Source organism: Oryctolagus cuniculus, chromosome 1 (assembly GCF_051225735.1).
Source record: "Oryctolagus cuniculus isolate XC-2025 breed Fujian yellow rabbit chromosome 1, ASM5122573v1, whole genome shotgun sequence".
NCBI classification, from domain to species: domain Eukaryota; kingdom Metazoa; phylum Chordata; class Mammalia; order Lagomorpha; family Leporidae; genus Oryctolagus; species Oryctolagus cuniculus.
The window spans coordinates 61,508,886-61,526,960 of NC_142867.1; the positions used below are offsets into that span (position 1 = coordinate 61,508,886).

The 18,075-nt window shown below is 40.2% G+C and overlaps 2 protein-coding genes across 2 annotated transcripts; both read right to left on the bottom strand.

Annotated features, from left to right (window-relative positions):
* Nucleotides 1–7,996: 7,996 nt before the first annotated feature.
* LOC149128426 (olfactory receptor 52E2-like) lies at nt 7,997–8,335 on the bottom strand. Its single transcript, XM_089305661.1, has one exon. It carries the CDS (start codon nt 8,333–8,335, stop codon nt 7,997–7,999), a length of 339 nt encoding a protein of 112 aa, XP_089161787.1.
* An 8,341-nt stretch (nt 8,336–16,676) lies between these two features.
* On the bottom strand, nt 16,677–17,663 carry OR51M1 (olfactory receptor, family 51, subfamily M, member 1). Its single transcript, NM_001171456.1, has one exon. It carries the CDS (start codon nt 17,661–17,663, stop codon nt 16,677–16,679), a length of 987 nt encoding a protein of 328 aa, NP_001164927.1.
* Between the last annotated feature and the right edge of the window lie 412 nt (nt 17,664–18,075).

The window sequence follows — 18,075 nt, forward strand, 5'->3', positions numbered from 1 at the left end:
GTGGCCTGTGCTAAAATTGAGGATAGCGTAATTTGCCTTAGAAAATGATTACAAGTCCAGAATTTGTGGTGCCTGTGTTAAGCCTCTGCTTGCGATGCCAGCAGCAGCAGATTTGAGTCCCTGCTGCTCTGCTTCCTATCCAGCTCCCTGTTAATGCTCCTGGAAGCAGTGGCCAGGTGGTTGGGCCCCTGCCATTTATGTGGGAGACCTATATGAAGTTCCTGGATCCTGGCTTCATCCTGGCCCAAGCTTGTTCTTGTGGCCACTTAGGGTGTGAACCAAACCTCTTTCTCTCTTTCTTTCACTCTCTCTTTCAGTCTTTCTGTCTCTCTCTCTCTGTTTATTTGCCTTTCAGATAAACAAATCTTAGGGAAAACAAACAAACAAACAAACAAACAAGAAACAAAGAAATGCTTACAGAGGTCAGAACACCTAAAAGCTGAGAGACTTGGAAATGTTTTTCTTCCCTGTTTGTTGCTCTGTGTTCCTATTTCACCTCCAAAACCTCTCATGTTTTTTTAATTCTTTAAATGGACCACATATTAGCCTGCCTCTGGATTGACTTGCTTGTCATGTCCCAAATGACCTGATACTGAAAGGAAGATATCTCAGGCTGCAAGTCAATATTTCTCCTGTCCTGTCTTCCTGTCTCTTTGCCTCCCCTCTTTTCTTAAAATTCTTCTTGAATTTTACATCCATCCTTCTCCAATGTCCAGAGTTTCTCCAGCCATACAGGGGTCAGGTCTCCTTGAAAGGGATCTTAGAATATTCTCCTGAGGTTAAGATTTGTTCAACAAGAGCATTTTTAGTTGGGTGCAGGGAAAAGGGACCATTTAGCATTTAATCTAGTACAATCCTTGTGTAATAGGGGACAACCAATCAGCAGAAAGAAGATAATAGGGGTCGGTGAATACCCCTGGAGCTAGACAGAATTGGAAGTGAATCCCACACTCACTGTAACTGTATTTACTTTACTTTTGTGCACATTTATTTTATTAGATAGAGGATAGAGATGTTAATACCTGCTTTAGAGAATGGCTCTGAGCATATAATGTGAAATGTGAATCTTTACCAACCTTTGCATGTTAGAATTCGTCCATTTCAAGCTCCTCCCATAGGTATTCTTTGAAGAATCAATCACATTCAATTTAACCCCAATTTCCTATAAGGAGTGCTCTTCCCTTGTCACTGTCTCATTGACACTCAGATCACCTCTGTGAGGGAAAGAAGGAGATGGGGTGCCTCACCTAACAGATGAGCATCTAAATAAGATACACTGTCCTGAGTAACCCAAGACAGTGTGATGGCAGAACTATTTCTATAATTCAAAGTGTTATCAGATGCTTTTGTTTCATCCCTCACCTGTCATCAAGTTTAGGAAATGCTTCCTATCATTCTACCACACAGGATCACGAAGGTAGGAAGGTGATTACCCACTAATGAAACATCCAGGGGTTTCAAGCTGTGGAGTGGGTGTCAGAGTCTTTCTGGAAGCTGCTACAGGAAGCAGGGCTGGAAGACAAAGGGATTGAAGTGCTCACCAAAAGTGGAACTGACCTCTGAGCATCAAGTGGGACGGGAGATGCTCCCTTCAGCAGGTCCTTGCTGTTGCATTTGTATCTTCCTAGTCCTATGCCTGCAGTGATGCCTCCCTCCTTTTAAGTTGTTCAGAAGCTCTGGGAATAGAGCAATGAGGGTGGAGTTAGTTACCTGGAGGAACAATCAACTACATAGTTACATTATCCTTTCTCAATACCCAGAATCCCTAAGGGAAATAAGAAAGGATACAGCCAGTAACTCTGTGAAATTAGAATAATAATAGTATTTAGCTAATATGATAAGTAAATAAAATTCATACATTTATTATAAAATCTCTGCCTTACATAAAATATAATATAGAAATTATTTAATAAAACTATTGTTGTATAATGATATCCAAGAGAAATAATACATTAACCTAATGTGACCAACCACAGCCACTTGCATGGACATGAATTTATCAAGTAAGGACTGAGGCATGGAATTGTTGATATCCAAAGAATTTCAATGGTTCTCCATAACAGGAGATGACAACATCCAAAGGATTATGCTAATGAGAGAAAAAGTTCCGGATTGGATTAGGGTGAAGATTTGTGAAGATTAATTAGAAAGTTAAGAAGACCAGGCTGTCCCAACATGTAGTGGCTAGAGAGAGTGGGTCTCTCCAGAACTCAACATTAAGGAGGATTTAAAGTGTTGAACTACTGGGTTTTGATTGGTTGTAAATGCTGGTTCATTGGCTAATCATCTGATGGAAAAGAGAAAGAAAAATGTGCTTTGTCTTAAAAAATTCCCATGCAGCTGGTGATGTGGATCAATAGGCTAATCCTCTGCCTAGCGGCGCCGGCACACCGGGTTCTAGTCCTGGTCAGGGCACCGGATTCTGTCCCGGTTGCCTCTTTTCCAGGCCAGCTCTCTGCTGTGGCCAGGGAGTGCAGTGGAGGATGGCCCAAGTGCTTGGGCCCTGCACCCCATGGGAGACCAGGGTAAGCACCTGGCTCCTGGCTCCTGCCTTCGGATAGGCGCGTTGCACCAGCCGCAGCGCGCCACCCGCGGTGGCCATTGGAGAGTGAACCAATGGCAAAGGAAGACCTTTCTCTCTGTCTCTCTCTCTTTCACTGTCCACTCTGCCTGTAAAAAAAAAAATTCCCATGCACACAACTTTCTAAAATTATTTTGAAAATATTATTTTTGTGCCATTCATTTAACAAGAGAGAAAGAGGATTTGTATAATTGGTAAGAGGATGCTTTAAATGATAGTTTATATGATCTAGATTTGACCCAGATATTCTGCATCTGAAGTCTGGTACTGGGGGGTGGGACAGAGACACAATGGAGAGGACAATGATGAAGCAGTATGGGGACATTCACAAAGAACGGTGGAATTCTGATCAACATAAAGATATTCTCATGGGAAAAGAAGGAACTACATGGATAAATCTGGTTGAAATGATAATTTTAAACAACTGTCAGAAAAAAGGAAACTATATTCAAATCTTGAGTTTGAATTATATTCAATATTTTTTGAGGCAGATTATCACAACATTTAAAGCTGGTGAGTTAAAAATCTTATGTATATATGAATTCTAATCTATTTTCATGACTTATTAAACTCTGTAGGATGTGAACAATGTATTTCATAAGGCTATAAGATTGAATAAAATATTTTATTGAGGACTTTATATTACTTTGACATCAACCTTACACATCTTCCTTTTTCCAAACTTCTTCTCATCCTTCTAACTCACTCATTACACCTAATATAGTACCAAAGTTTTCCATACATGGTTAAGATTAAAACAGGCTTGTGAATTCTTTCAAAAGTCTCCCAGGTGTCACTGGGAGTGTTTTACCTAAGCACTTGCACTGACAGTAAGGATGTGATTTGCTTCAAGAGAGTCAGTGTTTAATTGAGAAGCTGAGGGATTCCTTGTTTTCCCAGAGAATATCCTTAGATTTTGAGAAAATCTTTAGATTGTGAATGAGAAAAAGAGAGTGAAAAAAGCTTGTTGCCAACACAGAAAAAAAAGTGAAAGAAAAAGTAAGGAATGCATACTGTTTCATCATGTGGGGTTAAAACATATAATGAGGAGCAAAATAAATATAAGGGTCAAAGAAACATTTGTGGATCTATACTTATTCATTTATAATTCATTTACTCATTCATAAAGTATTTATTAAATATCTACTATCTTCCAGACACTACAAGGATCAGTGGGTATACCATGAACACAAAACACACAAGTCATCCCTTATGGTGTTTAAAATGTACTTGGACAGACATTTAAAGAAGAAATAGTACACAGATAATATTTTGCTACACTTATGATGTGTGAAATGAGAAGAGCAATAAAAATCAAAAGGTGATGTTAGAACGTGTAATGGAAAGATGGTGGAGTAGGACAAGCAAGCCTTGCTATCCAGGAAGGCTGTTGTGAGGGAGAAGGACACTGGTAAAGAAAGACCCCTGCAAATCCAAAGAAAACAAGGCTCTCAGATAATTTGTCCCTTCCCTCTTATCCAACTAGCATTTGGGTGGTTATATGGGAATGACTTCAACTCAACACAGCTTCTTCTGAAACACTTTTCTATCACAAGCAAATTTACCATCTGTGATCTCCACTTTAGCATCTCAGAGACAATGTTCACCAAGTGCTTTCAACAACGTCTCAGCAGAAAGAATTAATGTATTCCCCAAAACCAGCTTTCTTCTGGAAGTATACAAATTCCTGATTCCCAAAACTCTTCATTCAGGGCTTATACTCAATATATGAATATATTCTCAAATAAGGGGCTTTGCTCTTAATTGTTCCAAGGCCTGAACAGATTTTCAGTTTCTATGACTGTACTTCAAAAATTTTTGGGAAAATTGAATGAAAAGATAAATTTGGGAGAGGCATTTGGCATAGCAGTTAAGATGTCCCATTAGATGTCCATATCCTGCATCAGAGGGCCTGGGTCTGAGTCACAGTTCCACCATTGATCCCAGCTTTCTGATAACGTGTAGCCTGGGAAGCAAAAAGTTGTGACTCAAGTTGGGTCCCTGTCAACCACCTTGGAATTCATGACTCCCAGCTTTGCTTGTCCCAGTCCTGGATTTTTTTGAGCATTTGGGAGTGCACCAGCATATGATATGTCTCTGTCTGTCTGTCTGACTCTATGTCTCTGTCTATCTGCCTATCAAATATATAAGTACAAATTTTCTAGAAAGGGGACCCGGGTGGCACAGCGGGTAAAGCAGCTGCCTGTGACACTGGCATCCTATATGAAAACAGACTTGTGTCCCAGCAGCTCCACTTCTGATCAAGCCCAGGAAAAGCATCAGAAGATGACTCAAGTGTTTGGGGCCCTGCTATCCACATGGGAGACCTGGGTGAAGTTCCTGGCTGCTGAATTAGACTTGGACCAGTGTTGGCCCTTGCGGCCATCTGGGGATCGAACCAACACATGTAATACTTTATCCATTTTAGTATTTTTTTTGTTCTAGTAACATTGGTTGAACTCTGTAATTAACGCACAATTATTCTTAGGGGTTTAAATTTTAACTGAAAAGTGATCCCTGTTAGGAATTTGGAAAACATTATGCTGAGTGAAATAGCCAATCCCAAAGGGACAAATACCACATGTTCTCCCTGATCGGTGACAACTAACTGAGCACCAAAAAAGAAACCTGTTAAAGTGAAATGAACACTATGAGAAACGGTGATTTGATCAGCCCTCACCCTGACTGTTGATGAACAACTTAATATGTTATCCCTTTTAGTATTTTTTTCTGTTTGTTCTACTTAATACTTTTGGTTGAATACTGTGATCAATACACAATTCTTCTTAAGTGCTGAAACTTAACTGAAAAGTGATCTCTGTTAAATATAAGAGTGGGAATAAGAGAGGGAAGAGATGTGCAATTCGGGACATGCTCAAGCTGACTTACCTCAAACGGTCGAGTTAGAAACATACCAGGGGATTCCAATTCAATCCCATCAAGGTGGCATGTACCAATGCCATCTCACTAGTCCCAGTGATCAATTTCTGTCCACAATTGATCATAATGATAGGACTAAGAACCAAAGGGATCACATATACAAGAATAGTGTCTGCAAATACTAGCTGTTAGAATAAAAAAGGGAGAGAATGATCCAACATGGGAAGTGAGCTACACAGCAGACCCATAGAATGGCAGATGTCCTAAACAGCACTCTGGCCTCAGAATCAGCCCTTAGGGCATGTGGATCCGGCTGAAAAGCCCATGAGAGTATTTCAGGCATGGAAAGGCAAGACACTCTGGGGGGGAGGGAACCTAAATGAAAGATCTCTGTGAGTGAGATCCCAGTGGAAAGAACGGGTCATCAAGGAAGGAGGCATCTTTCTCTGAAGGGAGGAGAGAACTTCCACTTTGACCATGGCCTTGTCTAATTATGATCAGAGTCGGTGAACTCAGGGGGCTTCCATAGCCTTGGCAGCTCATGACAAGAGCCTAGGGTGATTACTGATGCCATAAACAAGAGTGTCAATTTGTTAAGTCAACAACAGGAGTCACTGTGCACTTACTCCTCATGTAGGATCTCTGTCCTTAGTGTGCTGTACATTGAGATTTAATGTTATAACTAGTACTCAAACAGTATTTTTCACTTTATGTTTCTGTGTGGGAGCAAACTATTGAAATCTTTACTTAATGTATGCTAAACTGATCTTCTGTATATAAAGAGAATTGAAAATGAATCTTGATATGAATGGAAGGGGAGAGGGAGTGGGAAAGGGGAGGGTTGTGGGTAGGAGGGACGTTATGGGGGGGAAGCCATTGTAATCCATAAGCTGTACTTGGGAAATTTATATTCATTGAATAAAAGTTAAAAAAAATAAATATGCCTAGGAAATACCTTTGGGGGAAAAAAAAGCCTTCTCTGTCTCTCCTTCTCTGTAACTCTGAGTTTCAAATAAATAAATAAATAAATCTTTTAAAAACTTTCAAGAAATATAAATTTATTTTGGGATAAACATTTTTTAAAAAGTTATGTTATTTATTTGAAAGGTAGAGTTACAGAGAGAGAGAGAGAGAGAAAGGGAGAGAGAGAGAGAGGTGTCTTCCATCCGCTGTTCACTCCCCAAATGTCCTCAATGATTACAGCTTGACCAGGCCAAAGCCAGGACATAGGAACTTCTTCTGGATCTCCCACATGGGTTTAGGGGCTCACAGACTTGGGCCATCCTCTGCTGCTTTCCCAGGAGCATTAGCAGGAAACTGGATTAGAATTGGAACAGCTGGGACATGAATAGGAGCCTATATGGGATGCTGATGCTTCAAGCTGTGGCCACAATACCACAGTGCCACAGTGCCACAGTGCTGACTGGGTTAAAATTTTTGGAAATTCGTGCATACTAGAAGTCTTCAAAAAGAACATGAAAATGCAAATTAGGAAAATTATGTATGGAGAGAATATATATGTTTGTGTATTATACATGGTTATGCATATTATGAAAAAATTATACATGATATGATATATATATATATGTATGTGTGTGTATGTATTATATATAGTACCTTAAGAGTAAAATATAAAATTCTAGTGACAAGAAAATATTCAATGTATTATTTTGGAAAAATTTCAAACAATATAAAATAAGAGTATTTTTAGTTCCTTTCTTCACCATCACAGAATTTTTCAAGAGTCTTTATCAATTTAGTGTGGTTTTGTACTCATAAACAAATTATTTATGAGCTTAAATTTTTTTAAAAAAGTGCTATCTTTTGGAGTTATGTACATACACACATATATATTTCAATAATTTTATTTTTTGTGCTTAAGCCATGAACACCTATTGATTTGGAATCCTTTCTTTCTTCCTCCCTCTCTCCCTCCCTTCTTTCCTTTCTTCCTTCCTTCCTTCTTTCCTTCCTTCCTTCCTTCTCGTAAGGAATATTACATCATGTACACAAACTTGAGTTCATTTAACTACCTATTAATGGCCACTTATTTTGTTTTTAACCCATTTTAAACATTGGTAAGGTGAAAATTATTAAAGTCTCTGTGACCATGAATAGATTGGAGTATAAATCTAGAGCAGTGTTAATAATTAGAATATTTTATTGAAGAGCATGTGCACAAAAACTGTACTATACTAAGAAACGCATGTTATATGAAAACGCGTGTTCCCACACACTCATTAACACGTATCACTTTCAAGCTTTCTAACGTTGACAAGGTAGTGTGCACTCCCTCCTTCCCTGGAATGCCTTTGGTAATGAAACTGACCTGAGGGACATGGTCTCAACAGCCCTAAATGCCTTAATATTTTCTTTGAAGAAAGAGTTAGATCAACCCCTGGCAAATCTGCTTGGTCTTAACACTGTAGATGATGGGATTGAGCACAGGTGGTACCAGAAGGCAGACATTGGCCAAGAGGAGACGGACAGCGGGTGCCGCGTGCTTCATGAAACGGTGCACTAGAGCCACACTGATCATTGGCACGTAGTACACAAGGACTGTATGGAGAACATCTGCAAAAGGCAGGCTTCAAAGAGGATCTCATTGGTACCAAAAAGGAAGATGCCCAGCACGGTGGGCAGCGTGGAGGCAGAGACACCAAGTTCTGCAAAGGCCAGCATGGCTAGGAACAAGTACATCGGTTGGTGCAGAGAACTGTTTTTCTTGATCACGGTCAGGATCAGACTATTTCCTATGATGGCCACAAGATATGTAGAGCAGAATGGGAAGATGAACCAGGGGTACACTGTCTCCAGTCCAGGAAGACCAGTCAACAAAAAATACTTTGGGGTGCACTGACTGCTGTTGAACATGTTTTAGTGTTTGTAGTCTGAGAAGTTTTGTTCAGGCAGATGGCAGCAATGTAACCTGTGGCAAGGCATATAAAATTAATTGATTGTAGATGATAGTGACCTGCCTAGTACTATCTATCAATTCATTTCTCTCCTTTCAATCTTTTTGGTCTTAAGAGAATATAGAAAGTAGCCATGACTTAAAATTAGGAATATATCTAGAATAAGATAATATTATTCACAATTTGAGCTAATTCTCATAGTGATTTCACTATATATAACTGGTGATAGTTTGAAGTTTCCCATTTCTTTAGCTGGCATTGAGAGGTTTGAAAATACATGGTGATTATAAGGTAAATTGAAAGTATGTCATTGTAGGCCGGCGCCGCGGCTCACTAGGCTAATCCTCCGCCTAGCGGCGCCGGCACACCGGGTTCTAGTCCCGGTCGGGGCACCGGATTCTGTCCCGGTTGCCCCTCTTCCAGGCCAGCCCTCTGCTGTGGCCCAGGAGTGCAGTGGAGGATGGCCCAGGTGCTTGGGCCCTGCACCCCATGGGAGACCAGGAAAAGCACCTGGCTCCTGGCTCCTGCCATCGGATCAGCGCGGTGCGCCGGTCGCATCGCGCTGGCCGCGGCGGCCATTGGAGGGTGAACCAACGGCAAAAGGAAGACCTTTCTCTCTGTCTCTCTCTCTCACTGTCCACTCTGCCTGTCAAAAAAAAAAAAAAAAAGAAAGTATGTCATTGTAAAAAATCAAAGAAAAAATAAGAAAAGAAGGAGGAGGGATTGTGAGTTCTTTAAACTGTATATATGAAATACATGAGGCCAGCGCCACGGCTCAATAGGCTAATCCTCAGCCTGTAGTGCAGGCATACGAGGTTCTAGTCCTGGTCAGGGCGCACGAGGTTCTAGTCCCAGTCGGGGCGCCAGATTCTGTCCCGGTTGCTCCTCTTCCAGGCCAGCTCTCTGCTGTGGCCCGGGAGTGCAGTGGAGGATGGCCCAGGTCCTTGGGCCCTCACCCACATGGGAGACCAGGAGAAGCACCTGGCTCCTGGTTTTGGATCAGTGTGATGCGCTGGCCGCAGTGCACCCGCCACAGCGGCCATTGGAGGGTGAACCAACGGCAAAAGGAAGACCTTTCTCTCTGTCTCTCTCTCTCACTGTCCACTCTGCCTGTCAAAAAATTTTCAAAAAAAAAAAAAAAAAGAAATACATGAAACCTGTTCCCTTCATATAAACAAAAAATTTTAAAGACATTTTTTGAAGTACGATGATATAAAGAAAGTTGTAATTTGTCATTTGTCTATAAAATCTTGTGACAGCATGTTGAATTTTCAGTGACTGAGGGGACACAGTTGAGAAAAATTACTTCAATGTTCATGCAGAATTGTCCAGCATATAGACTCCAAGTGCCCATTCCTACCACTCCAAGCACTACCAAAATTCCTCCATTGGAGATTGAGGATCATCTGGCTTTTCCTGAATAAAACAACTCTAACATGTCCACAATTCTTTGTGTCCATCCCACAGTCTCCTGGATGATCACTTCAATTTTTAAGTATGGGAAGGCAGAAAGGTAGAGAAAATAATCTATGTTACATAGATTGAAAGAAGTATGTTGCCCACTGGAATCCCTGTTAATAAAAGGGCTGTTCTGCATAATGGGAAACTTCTGTTCCATAGCCAATCTATGTATTAGAGCATGACTTACCAATATTTAATCCGCATATGGGCACAACAAGCAAGAACTTAAACCTCCCAGCCTATGTTTCTGAAGCTGCAGAAATGATGTCAAAAATTTTCTTTCATGGCGGCCTCAAAATTTTAATACACATTGCTTCTTTGCTCCATGATGGCAGAAGCACTTACACCTTCTGAATGCCTGATTAGGAAAGCAGTCTGTATGTGTGCATGTCTCTCAAGGAAAGAGGACGATACCTCTGAATACCAGATGTATCTGTGAAGAAACCTCCATATCTTAGGTTGGGAAATTAATCAAAGTCCCTGGTTTAGAAAGAAACTTTAAACACAAAAAACTCATATATAACTCTCTCATTACATAAATAAAACAGACCTGACTCCCTGATGAAAACAATGGAAAAAGAGGACATGGAAGAAATGTTAAGGAGATGAGGAAGCTGGGGTTACTAAACTGTGGGATAGAGCAGACATGGTTTCACAACTCTTGTTTTTACTTTCTAGTGGCCTAAATCTTAAGGCCTGATCTTTTAAATCTGTCAATGTGGGATACTCATAAAAATTAAGAGGAGTTAATGTAACAAAATATACAAAAGAACCTCATATACTATACAATAATCAACAATTTACAAGAGAGTAATATGGACCATTGTGAGACATTTAGTTTTGGTGATGGATCAGTGTTTTCTCACCAACAGATAAACTTCAGAGGAGAGAAAAAGAGTTCTGTGACTCAGAACCACTGATACTCTTTGCATTGCTTCTAATTATAATTAGGAGGCATATACATACTACTTTTCATTTTAACTTTCTCATTCCTCAACCAGTGCTCTAAATAATGTACATCTTTTTCATATTACTTAATATATTATATATTTTAATAACTTTCCTTGACTGCTTAGACTGCTAGTGATTTCACTGATATATCTTATTTACTATTTGCAGATTCCATACCTTCAATTTTTGGATTTCACACCAGTATGCTTAAGAGGTAGGACTGCAGGCTGATTCACCATGCCTCAGTGGAATTGTGGATCAATCACTCTTTCTGCAGTTCAACGTTTCTTCATCTGTAAAACAGGCATCATTATAACATCTAGCCCTGCATATTTGCTTGAGCCCTGAACAAATTAACACTTGATTATAGGGAGTAGTTAGTATATAACACATTTTCAATGTATTATTGCTGCACTTATAATGCTAAATATCATCAAAGCAAGTCAGGCATTTATTTTTTTTTCCTATAGGCACTTTTTCTTTTTAATTGAAGATGCTTCTTCCTCTTACTTGTGGATAGTGTTCAGTTTTTGAAATTAAACATCTTCTTAGTTATTTCAAATGTCTAGACTGAGGATATCATGTTTGCATCTTTAACCCAGCCTTATTAAACGGAGAAATTTCAGGTGTCTGAAACATCCCTCAGAAAGAACTTGACTCTGTTCCCTGAAGCAAGAGAGACTTGTCATTTTGTTGATTCTCCAGATCCTTAAAACTACATAATCACACCAATTTTCCAACTTGGAAGGGTGGGAAATTGGCATTTTATTTGATTTGCCAAAGTCACAGAACTACTCTGTAGCAAAACTAAAGTTAGGAGACAGCCTGGAGGGAAAGCAGAGGTAGATGAGAGGTGAAGGGGGTGATGCGGCTGAATCAGCCACATAGGAAAACGAGGAAGGAGTGAAAAGCAATGGGCATCAGGCATTTGGTTTGAGAGCAGATCCTACAGGTTCTGCAACTGGATGCATGGGTTGGAGGAAGGGACAAGGCCTTTGGTTGAGAAGACCAAGTAGAGGACAAATTTAAAAAACAGAATCTAGTACCTCATTAAAAAATCAGATTTAGAAGCCAAATAGAAACTCCCCTGCACCAGTCCCTAAATCAAGACAGGAGAGACAGATAATACAGACCCTAAGTGTTCCTCTGTTAGCATGAGACATTCTGCCACATAGAAGTTTGTATCCTCAGAGAGGAGTCCTCCATGATGCAAAAACAGGGGAGATGAAGTGTGCACCTGGAATGAGCTGCATTTCAGAACAACAACTCCAGCTCCTACTTACCTGAACAGATTTTTCATCCTTCTGATCTCATGACCAGAACCTGCAGGGTGAGCCTAACCCCTGCTCTGTGAAGGCCCACCTGTCCCTCACTATAGCTGGTCCTGGGCCTGGTCCCCAGCTCACTGGCTAGAGGCAGGGATTGGCTGGCCTTTGTACCTATCATGACTCCAGAACTAGTCTCTCTCCTGTGGCCTGCCAACCCACTGGGGAAAATGAGCAAACCAGCCTTAGGAGAATATGCTGCCTCTGGGTGTGTAGGAATACCAGGCCAAGAATAGAGGACCACAAGGACACGCTCTTGGGGAATCATAAGACAAATTCTGAGAGAATATAGAAGAAAATGTGGTGTGATTTTCTTTATGGGTATGCAAGTGTGTAAGTTTGTGTAAATGTACACGTGAACATATGCACAGAACAATACATGCATATATATACAAGTATATGCCTCACTATTCTTCTTCAAATTGAATTTTATTTTCAAGTTTACATGAATCCATGAGGATGAATATCCATGCATACACACATGTACTGACTGAATATGTGTACATTCACGCCCTTATTTGAGGGCACTTCAAAAAACTTTGTGGAACATATGGAATTAAAAATAAGTTTGTTTGGTGAAAACTTTTTGAAACCTATATAGTTTTTTCATAGTGTGTATTTGTCACAAATTTTTGAAGATTCTTCCTATGTGTAGCTTTACATTTTTTAAGACCAAAATAAAATTTTTAAATTTTTTAAAATTTTATTTCTTGAGAAGCAGAGGCAGGTATAGACAGGCAGAAAGAGCTCTCATCCTCTAGCTCCCTCCCCAAATGCCCACAGTGGCCAAGACTGGGCCAGGTTGAAACTAGGAGCCTAGGTTCAAGTCCCAACTCCTTTAAATTCCAGCTTCCTGCTCATGTCTACCTTGACAGGCAGCCACTTATGGCTCAAGTAGTTGTGTCCCTGCTAACCCATGTAATAGACCTGGATTGAGTTCCCACTGAAACTGAAATCAAAGCACTTGATTTCACTATTTTACCTCTCTGATTCTAGTTTCTAATTGTGAATGTATAAATGACCCCTGGACCCCAATTTCCTCCTCTTTGAAACAGGAATAATTTTACTTTCTTTAGAGGGTATAAAAGAAAATCTAATGAAAAAAAATTTAGTGGAAAAACTCTCAAACATAGGAAGCACTCAAAATATTATGAGTGTACTTTATCCCAAACAGAGTCACATTTCTGCAGTTTCCTTTTGAATTAGTCATTGCTTTTCTCTCGTTTTCCTGTTCCTCTTATCCTTGGCCCTGAGAATGCCCACTGATGTTTTGTTTTGGATCGGGTGATTGAGCTAGTGGCCTCTCTGCCTTCATCCTGAGTTCTATCCTAACAGCACTTCCCACAGATGGCCAGGTCATTTCCCCAGCCTCTTCCATATCTAGATCTGGGAAGTTTCCAATTTTTTTTATAGAATTATATTACTTACTTGAAAGACAGAGTTAGAGAGAGGTAGAGATAGAGAAAGAGAGGTCTTCCATCTGCTGGTTCACTCCCCCACCTGGCCACAACTGCCAGAGCTGAACTGATCCAGATCTCCCACATGGGTGCAGGGGCCCAAGGATTTGGGCCATCTTCCACTGCCTTCCAGGAACACTAGCAGAGAGCTGGATAAGAAGAGGAGCAGCCAGGACTCAAACCAGCGCCCATATGGGATACTGGCACTGCAGGCTAGGGCTTTAACCCACTGTGCCACAGTGCCAGACCCCTGGGAGGTTTTCAAGGCCAGAGTTGTGAGGATGATTTACTCATTTTCAGCTGCTTGGCTGATTGCTCCTATATTCTGAAATATAACCAAGCCATTATAAATTTAGCATGTAAATACTCATCTTGTGGAGGTATTTGTGATCATGTTGCCCCAAGAAGGCTCATGAGTAGGAATCTTAACTCAATTTGGTCCACTAGTACAAATACCTACCTGACCATCTTAGACAGTTTTTATACTTAAAGTTTATCATTATTATTATGTTCTTTGATTTGTGTCAACAAATCACATTGGATCTGTTAAAAATTATTTAAAATGAAAATAAAAATGAAAAAAGTTATTAACAACAACATGGACTGAATTTAAGTTTATAATGGAACCTATTTCTGAGGAATGCCTATGTCCAAGACTGGAGGCATGCTCAGGTTATGTAGGGCCTCCCAGGACTAATCCACTGTGACTCTAGCCCTGCAGGGGCTCCACGAGTACCCTATACTCCACATACATATGCACTCACACACATACTTACATTGCACAAATATCCTGTTTACTTACCTCTCTCTCTAAAGCTAACTGCTTTCTATATTTTTCTATATATTATTCTCAACATAGTTATAATACTTCTCATACATATATGAAAATTTTTGGTTTGATTTTCAAAACTATATATGAAATACTTACATAGGTATATATGCACATACTTTCTCACGATTCATAATCCACAGATAGTATGACAATCTATGATTAAATATTACATAAAAGTGATCCCATAAAGATACATGTGCAGCTTGTTTGGAATCAATATTATATTAGAATTTATTTACACTGTGCCATATTGCTACAGTTTATTTATTTTAATGGCGTGTGCTATTATATGGCAACAGTATTACAATTGGCTTGTCAATTCTATTGAGGAACAACCAGGTTGTTTTCAATTTTTGCACTTAGAAACAGTGCAGCAGTGAACAATATTATAGAGATATCCTTGTATGAGAGGTATGAGCATTTTTTTAAAAAATAATTAATGGCTACATCATAGAGTGGGTACATAGCTCACATCTAATAAGTAATCCCAAGTAGCTCTCCGAGGCATATACTAGCCTACACTGACCCCCAGACAATTAGCAGTGACACATCCTAATTAATATTTGGTATTATCAGATTTTTTCAATTTTTTCTTAGTTATTGGCGAAATGTCTTATTTTGTCTTTATTTTTTTTGTCCTGATCTCTACTGAAAATGAATATGTTGTCTTGTGTGTTTTGGAACATTAGTTTCACTCTTTTGTGCATTGCCTGTTCACGTATTTGCTGAATTTCTTATTGGATTATCTTTTATATTCTCTTATTTGTAGAGGTTCATTATCTACACACACAGTGCATTATTACTGTATGATAAATGTTACAATGGTAAATACAGAGTTCTGTGGAAGCAAACAAATGAAGCATTAGCTACACCAGCACTGGAAAAGGGGCCTATGAGTGAAAATGTCCCTGGGAAAGCAATCTCAAAGCTGAGATTCCAAAAGGCATTGCATTTAGTCAATAATAGGGATAAGCTGATTAGATTCATGTCCTCTTGAGCCATGGGATTGTCACCTAGACACTTCTGTGGTAGTTTGTTGGTTGAGGTTTTGTCATATTATATGTCATTATGCAATATCTAAAAACTAAAGTGCCTGGAAGTGAACAGAGTTTAGAGTAATATGAGACTTGAGGTGTTATCTGGGAGTCTTCAGGAAAAGTAAAATCAGAGATGAGACGTCTAGGGTAAGGTGAAGCGCTTCTACCAGGGAAACAGAGTAAGATGGAATCTCCTTCAGAAAACGCTGAGCAAGTTTTGTCTTAACCAGGAATTGGGGAACTGCACATGAATTCTGATGAGACTCTGGAGTCAAGAAGATACTGCTTAGCTAGAAGAGAAGGACCTTGGCCAGGCAGAGAAGATGCAATAAGCCCAAGGAGCCTTGAAAGAGTTATATTGCTTGTGGAGAATTAGAGCAAATGACACTTACTTGTTCTCTGCCTGGTTCTATTTAGGGGGATTTGCTCTTTATTGTCCCTTTTCAGTTTTTTAAAATTTTATTTGTTATACGAGTTTCATGTATTTCATATATATGGATTTAGGAACATAGTGATACTCCCCACCTTATCCTCCCTCCCACCCATGTTCCAACCCTTCTTCCTCCTCCCTCTGCTATTCCCAATCTTAATTTTTACAAAGATCTACTTTCAGTTTACTTAATGATCATAAAGTTTGTTTAGTTTTATTTTGGTTTCAACGTTTGCATAGTAAAGACAACTCTTTATTCCTTATTTAAACATACATATATATTTATTTATTTGAAAGGCCATCCTTTAGTTCATTCTCCAAATGGCCACTTGCCAGACTGAAGCCAGGAGCCAGGAGCTTCTTCGAGGTCTCCCACATGAATGTGGAGGCCCAAGCACTTGGGTCATCTTCTGCTGCTTTCGCAAGTACATTAGCAGGGAGCTGGATAAGAAGTGGAGCAGTCGTGACTCGAACCAGCACCCATATGGGATGCAGGCCCTGCAGGGACAGCTTAACCTGCTACACTACAGTACTTGCCCCTAATGATGACTCTTGTTATAGACTTATTCTTGACAACTTTAGATATCACCAAAAAGGTAAGATCTCAGATGTAGAATGAGGCATTACAACTCAAAGAGAAGATGAGTAATTTTGAGGCAAAACTCAAAAAATAAATTCATCCATACTTTATTCATGGTGAAGACAAAAATGTTTTGGGGAACATGAAGTATTATAACAAATACACAGGGCTAAAAGTATCTGCCCTGATTAGGGCTTTTTTATAAGCTTTCAGTGGCACGTTTAACCCTAGAACTCAGCACTGGCCTTTCTAAGACCAAGGAAGCTGGTGATGGCACGGCGGATCTCTTTGGTCTTAATACTGTAGATAATTGGGTTGAGCATGGGAGGCACAAAAAGGTAGATGTTGGCCATAAGAAGATGGACAGTAGGTGGGGCATTCTTCCCAAAGCGGTGTACCAGGGAGAGCCCCATCATGGGCACAAAGAATACGAGCACAGCACAGAGGTGTGAGGTGCATGTTTGGAAGGCTCGGAGCTGCTCCTCTTGGGAAGCCAGTCCTGCAACTGTGTGTAGGATGAGTCCATAGGAGAGTGCTATGAGCACCAAGTCCAGCATCACAGTGAAGACCACCAGTGTCAGCCCATACAGGTTGTTGAAGGTGGTGTCTGTGCAGGCCAGATGTATCACTTCCTGGTGTAGGCAAAATGAGTGGGAGAGAACTAGAGGCCCACAATAGGGAAAGACTTTCAGGAGGAGAACAATAGGGATAAGGGCCAGAGGTCCCCGGAGGATGACAAGCAAGCCTGCCCTGATTACTCTCTGGCCAGTGATAATGACCGAGTACCGCAGTGGGTGGCAGATAGCCACAAAGCGGTCAAAGGACATGACCAAGAGCACGGAGGACTCCATGAAGGAAAAGGAGTGGATACAGAACATCTGGATTTGACAGGCTTCAAAGTGGATCCTGTGGGATTTGAACCAAAAAATCCCCATTGTGGTAGGCAAGGTGGACACTGACAGTCCCAGATCAGTGAGGGCTAACAAGGACAGTAGATAGTACATGGGTGTGTGGAGACGAGAGTTGCTCTTAATAATTATTAGAATGAAACAATTACCCGAGATGGCCATAAGATACATAAAGAAAAGGGGGATGAAAATCCAGTGCTCAATGGTTTCCAGTCCTGGAAAGCCAGTGAGGTAGAATATGGGGCTAAACTGAGTAATGTTGGACAGGAACATGACCTGAGGATGGCAAGAGTATTGGGCTGGCATTCCACAGGGTCTGTGCTGAAAATAAATGGATATTTCTGGTTATTAATTCTTCAGATTCACCAGCATTCACACAATCATAGGCAGCAACACAATCACCATCACCTTCAGTATCATCTGGTCCAACATTGTCAACTCCACCACACTTACTGAAACTTTCTTTGATAACATCTTTGCCAATTTTCACTCCATATTTCTATTATTGCTATTCCTTCTCCTTCTCTGTCTTCTTTGCTGGCTTATATTCGTTGTTCATTCCTTAATTAAAGATGTTTCTATCCTTAGTCACTTCTGGATAATGATCTATTGTTTCTCCTCAGACAGTGGCATCCACCCCATAATTTCTTTTATCATCCATAATAGATAAGTGGTAAATCTAAACTTGAGGAACTTATCTTCTTTACTTTTGATGTCC

Excerpts from the sequence above, each read along its gene's own strand:
- LOC149128426 (XM_089305661.1), bottom strand. The coding sequence starts at position 8,335 with ATGTTCAACAGCAGTCAGTGCACCCCAAAGTATTTTTTGTTGACTGGT.
- OR51M1 (NM_001171456.1), bottom strand. The coding sequence starts at position 17,663 with ATGCCAGCCCAATACTCTTGCCATCCTCAGGTCATGTTCCTGTCCAAC.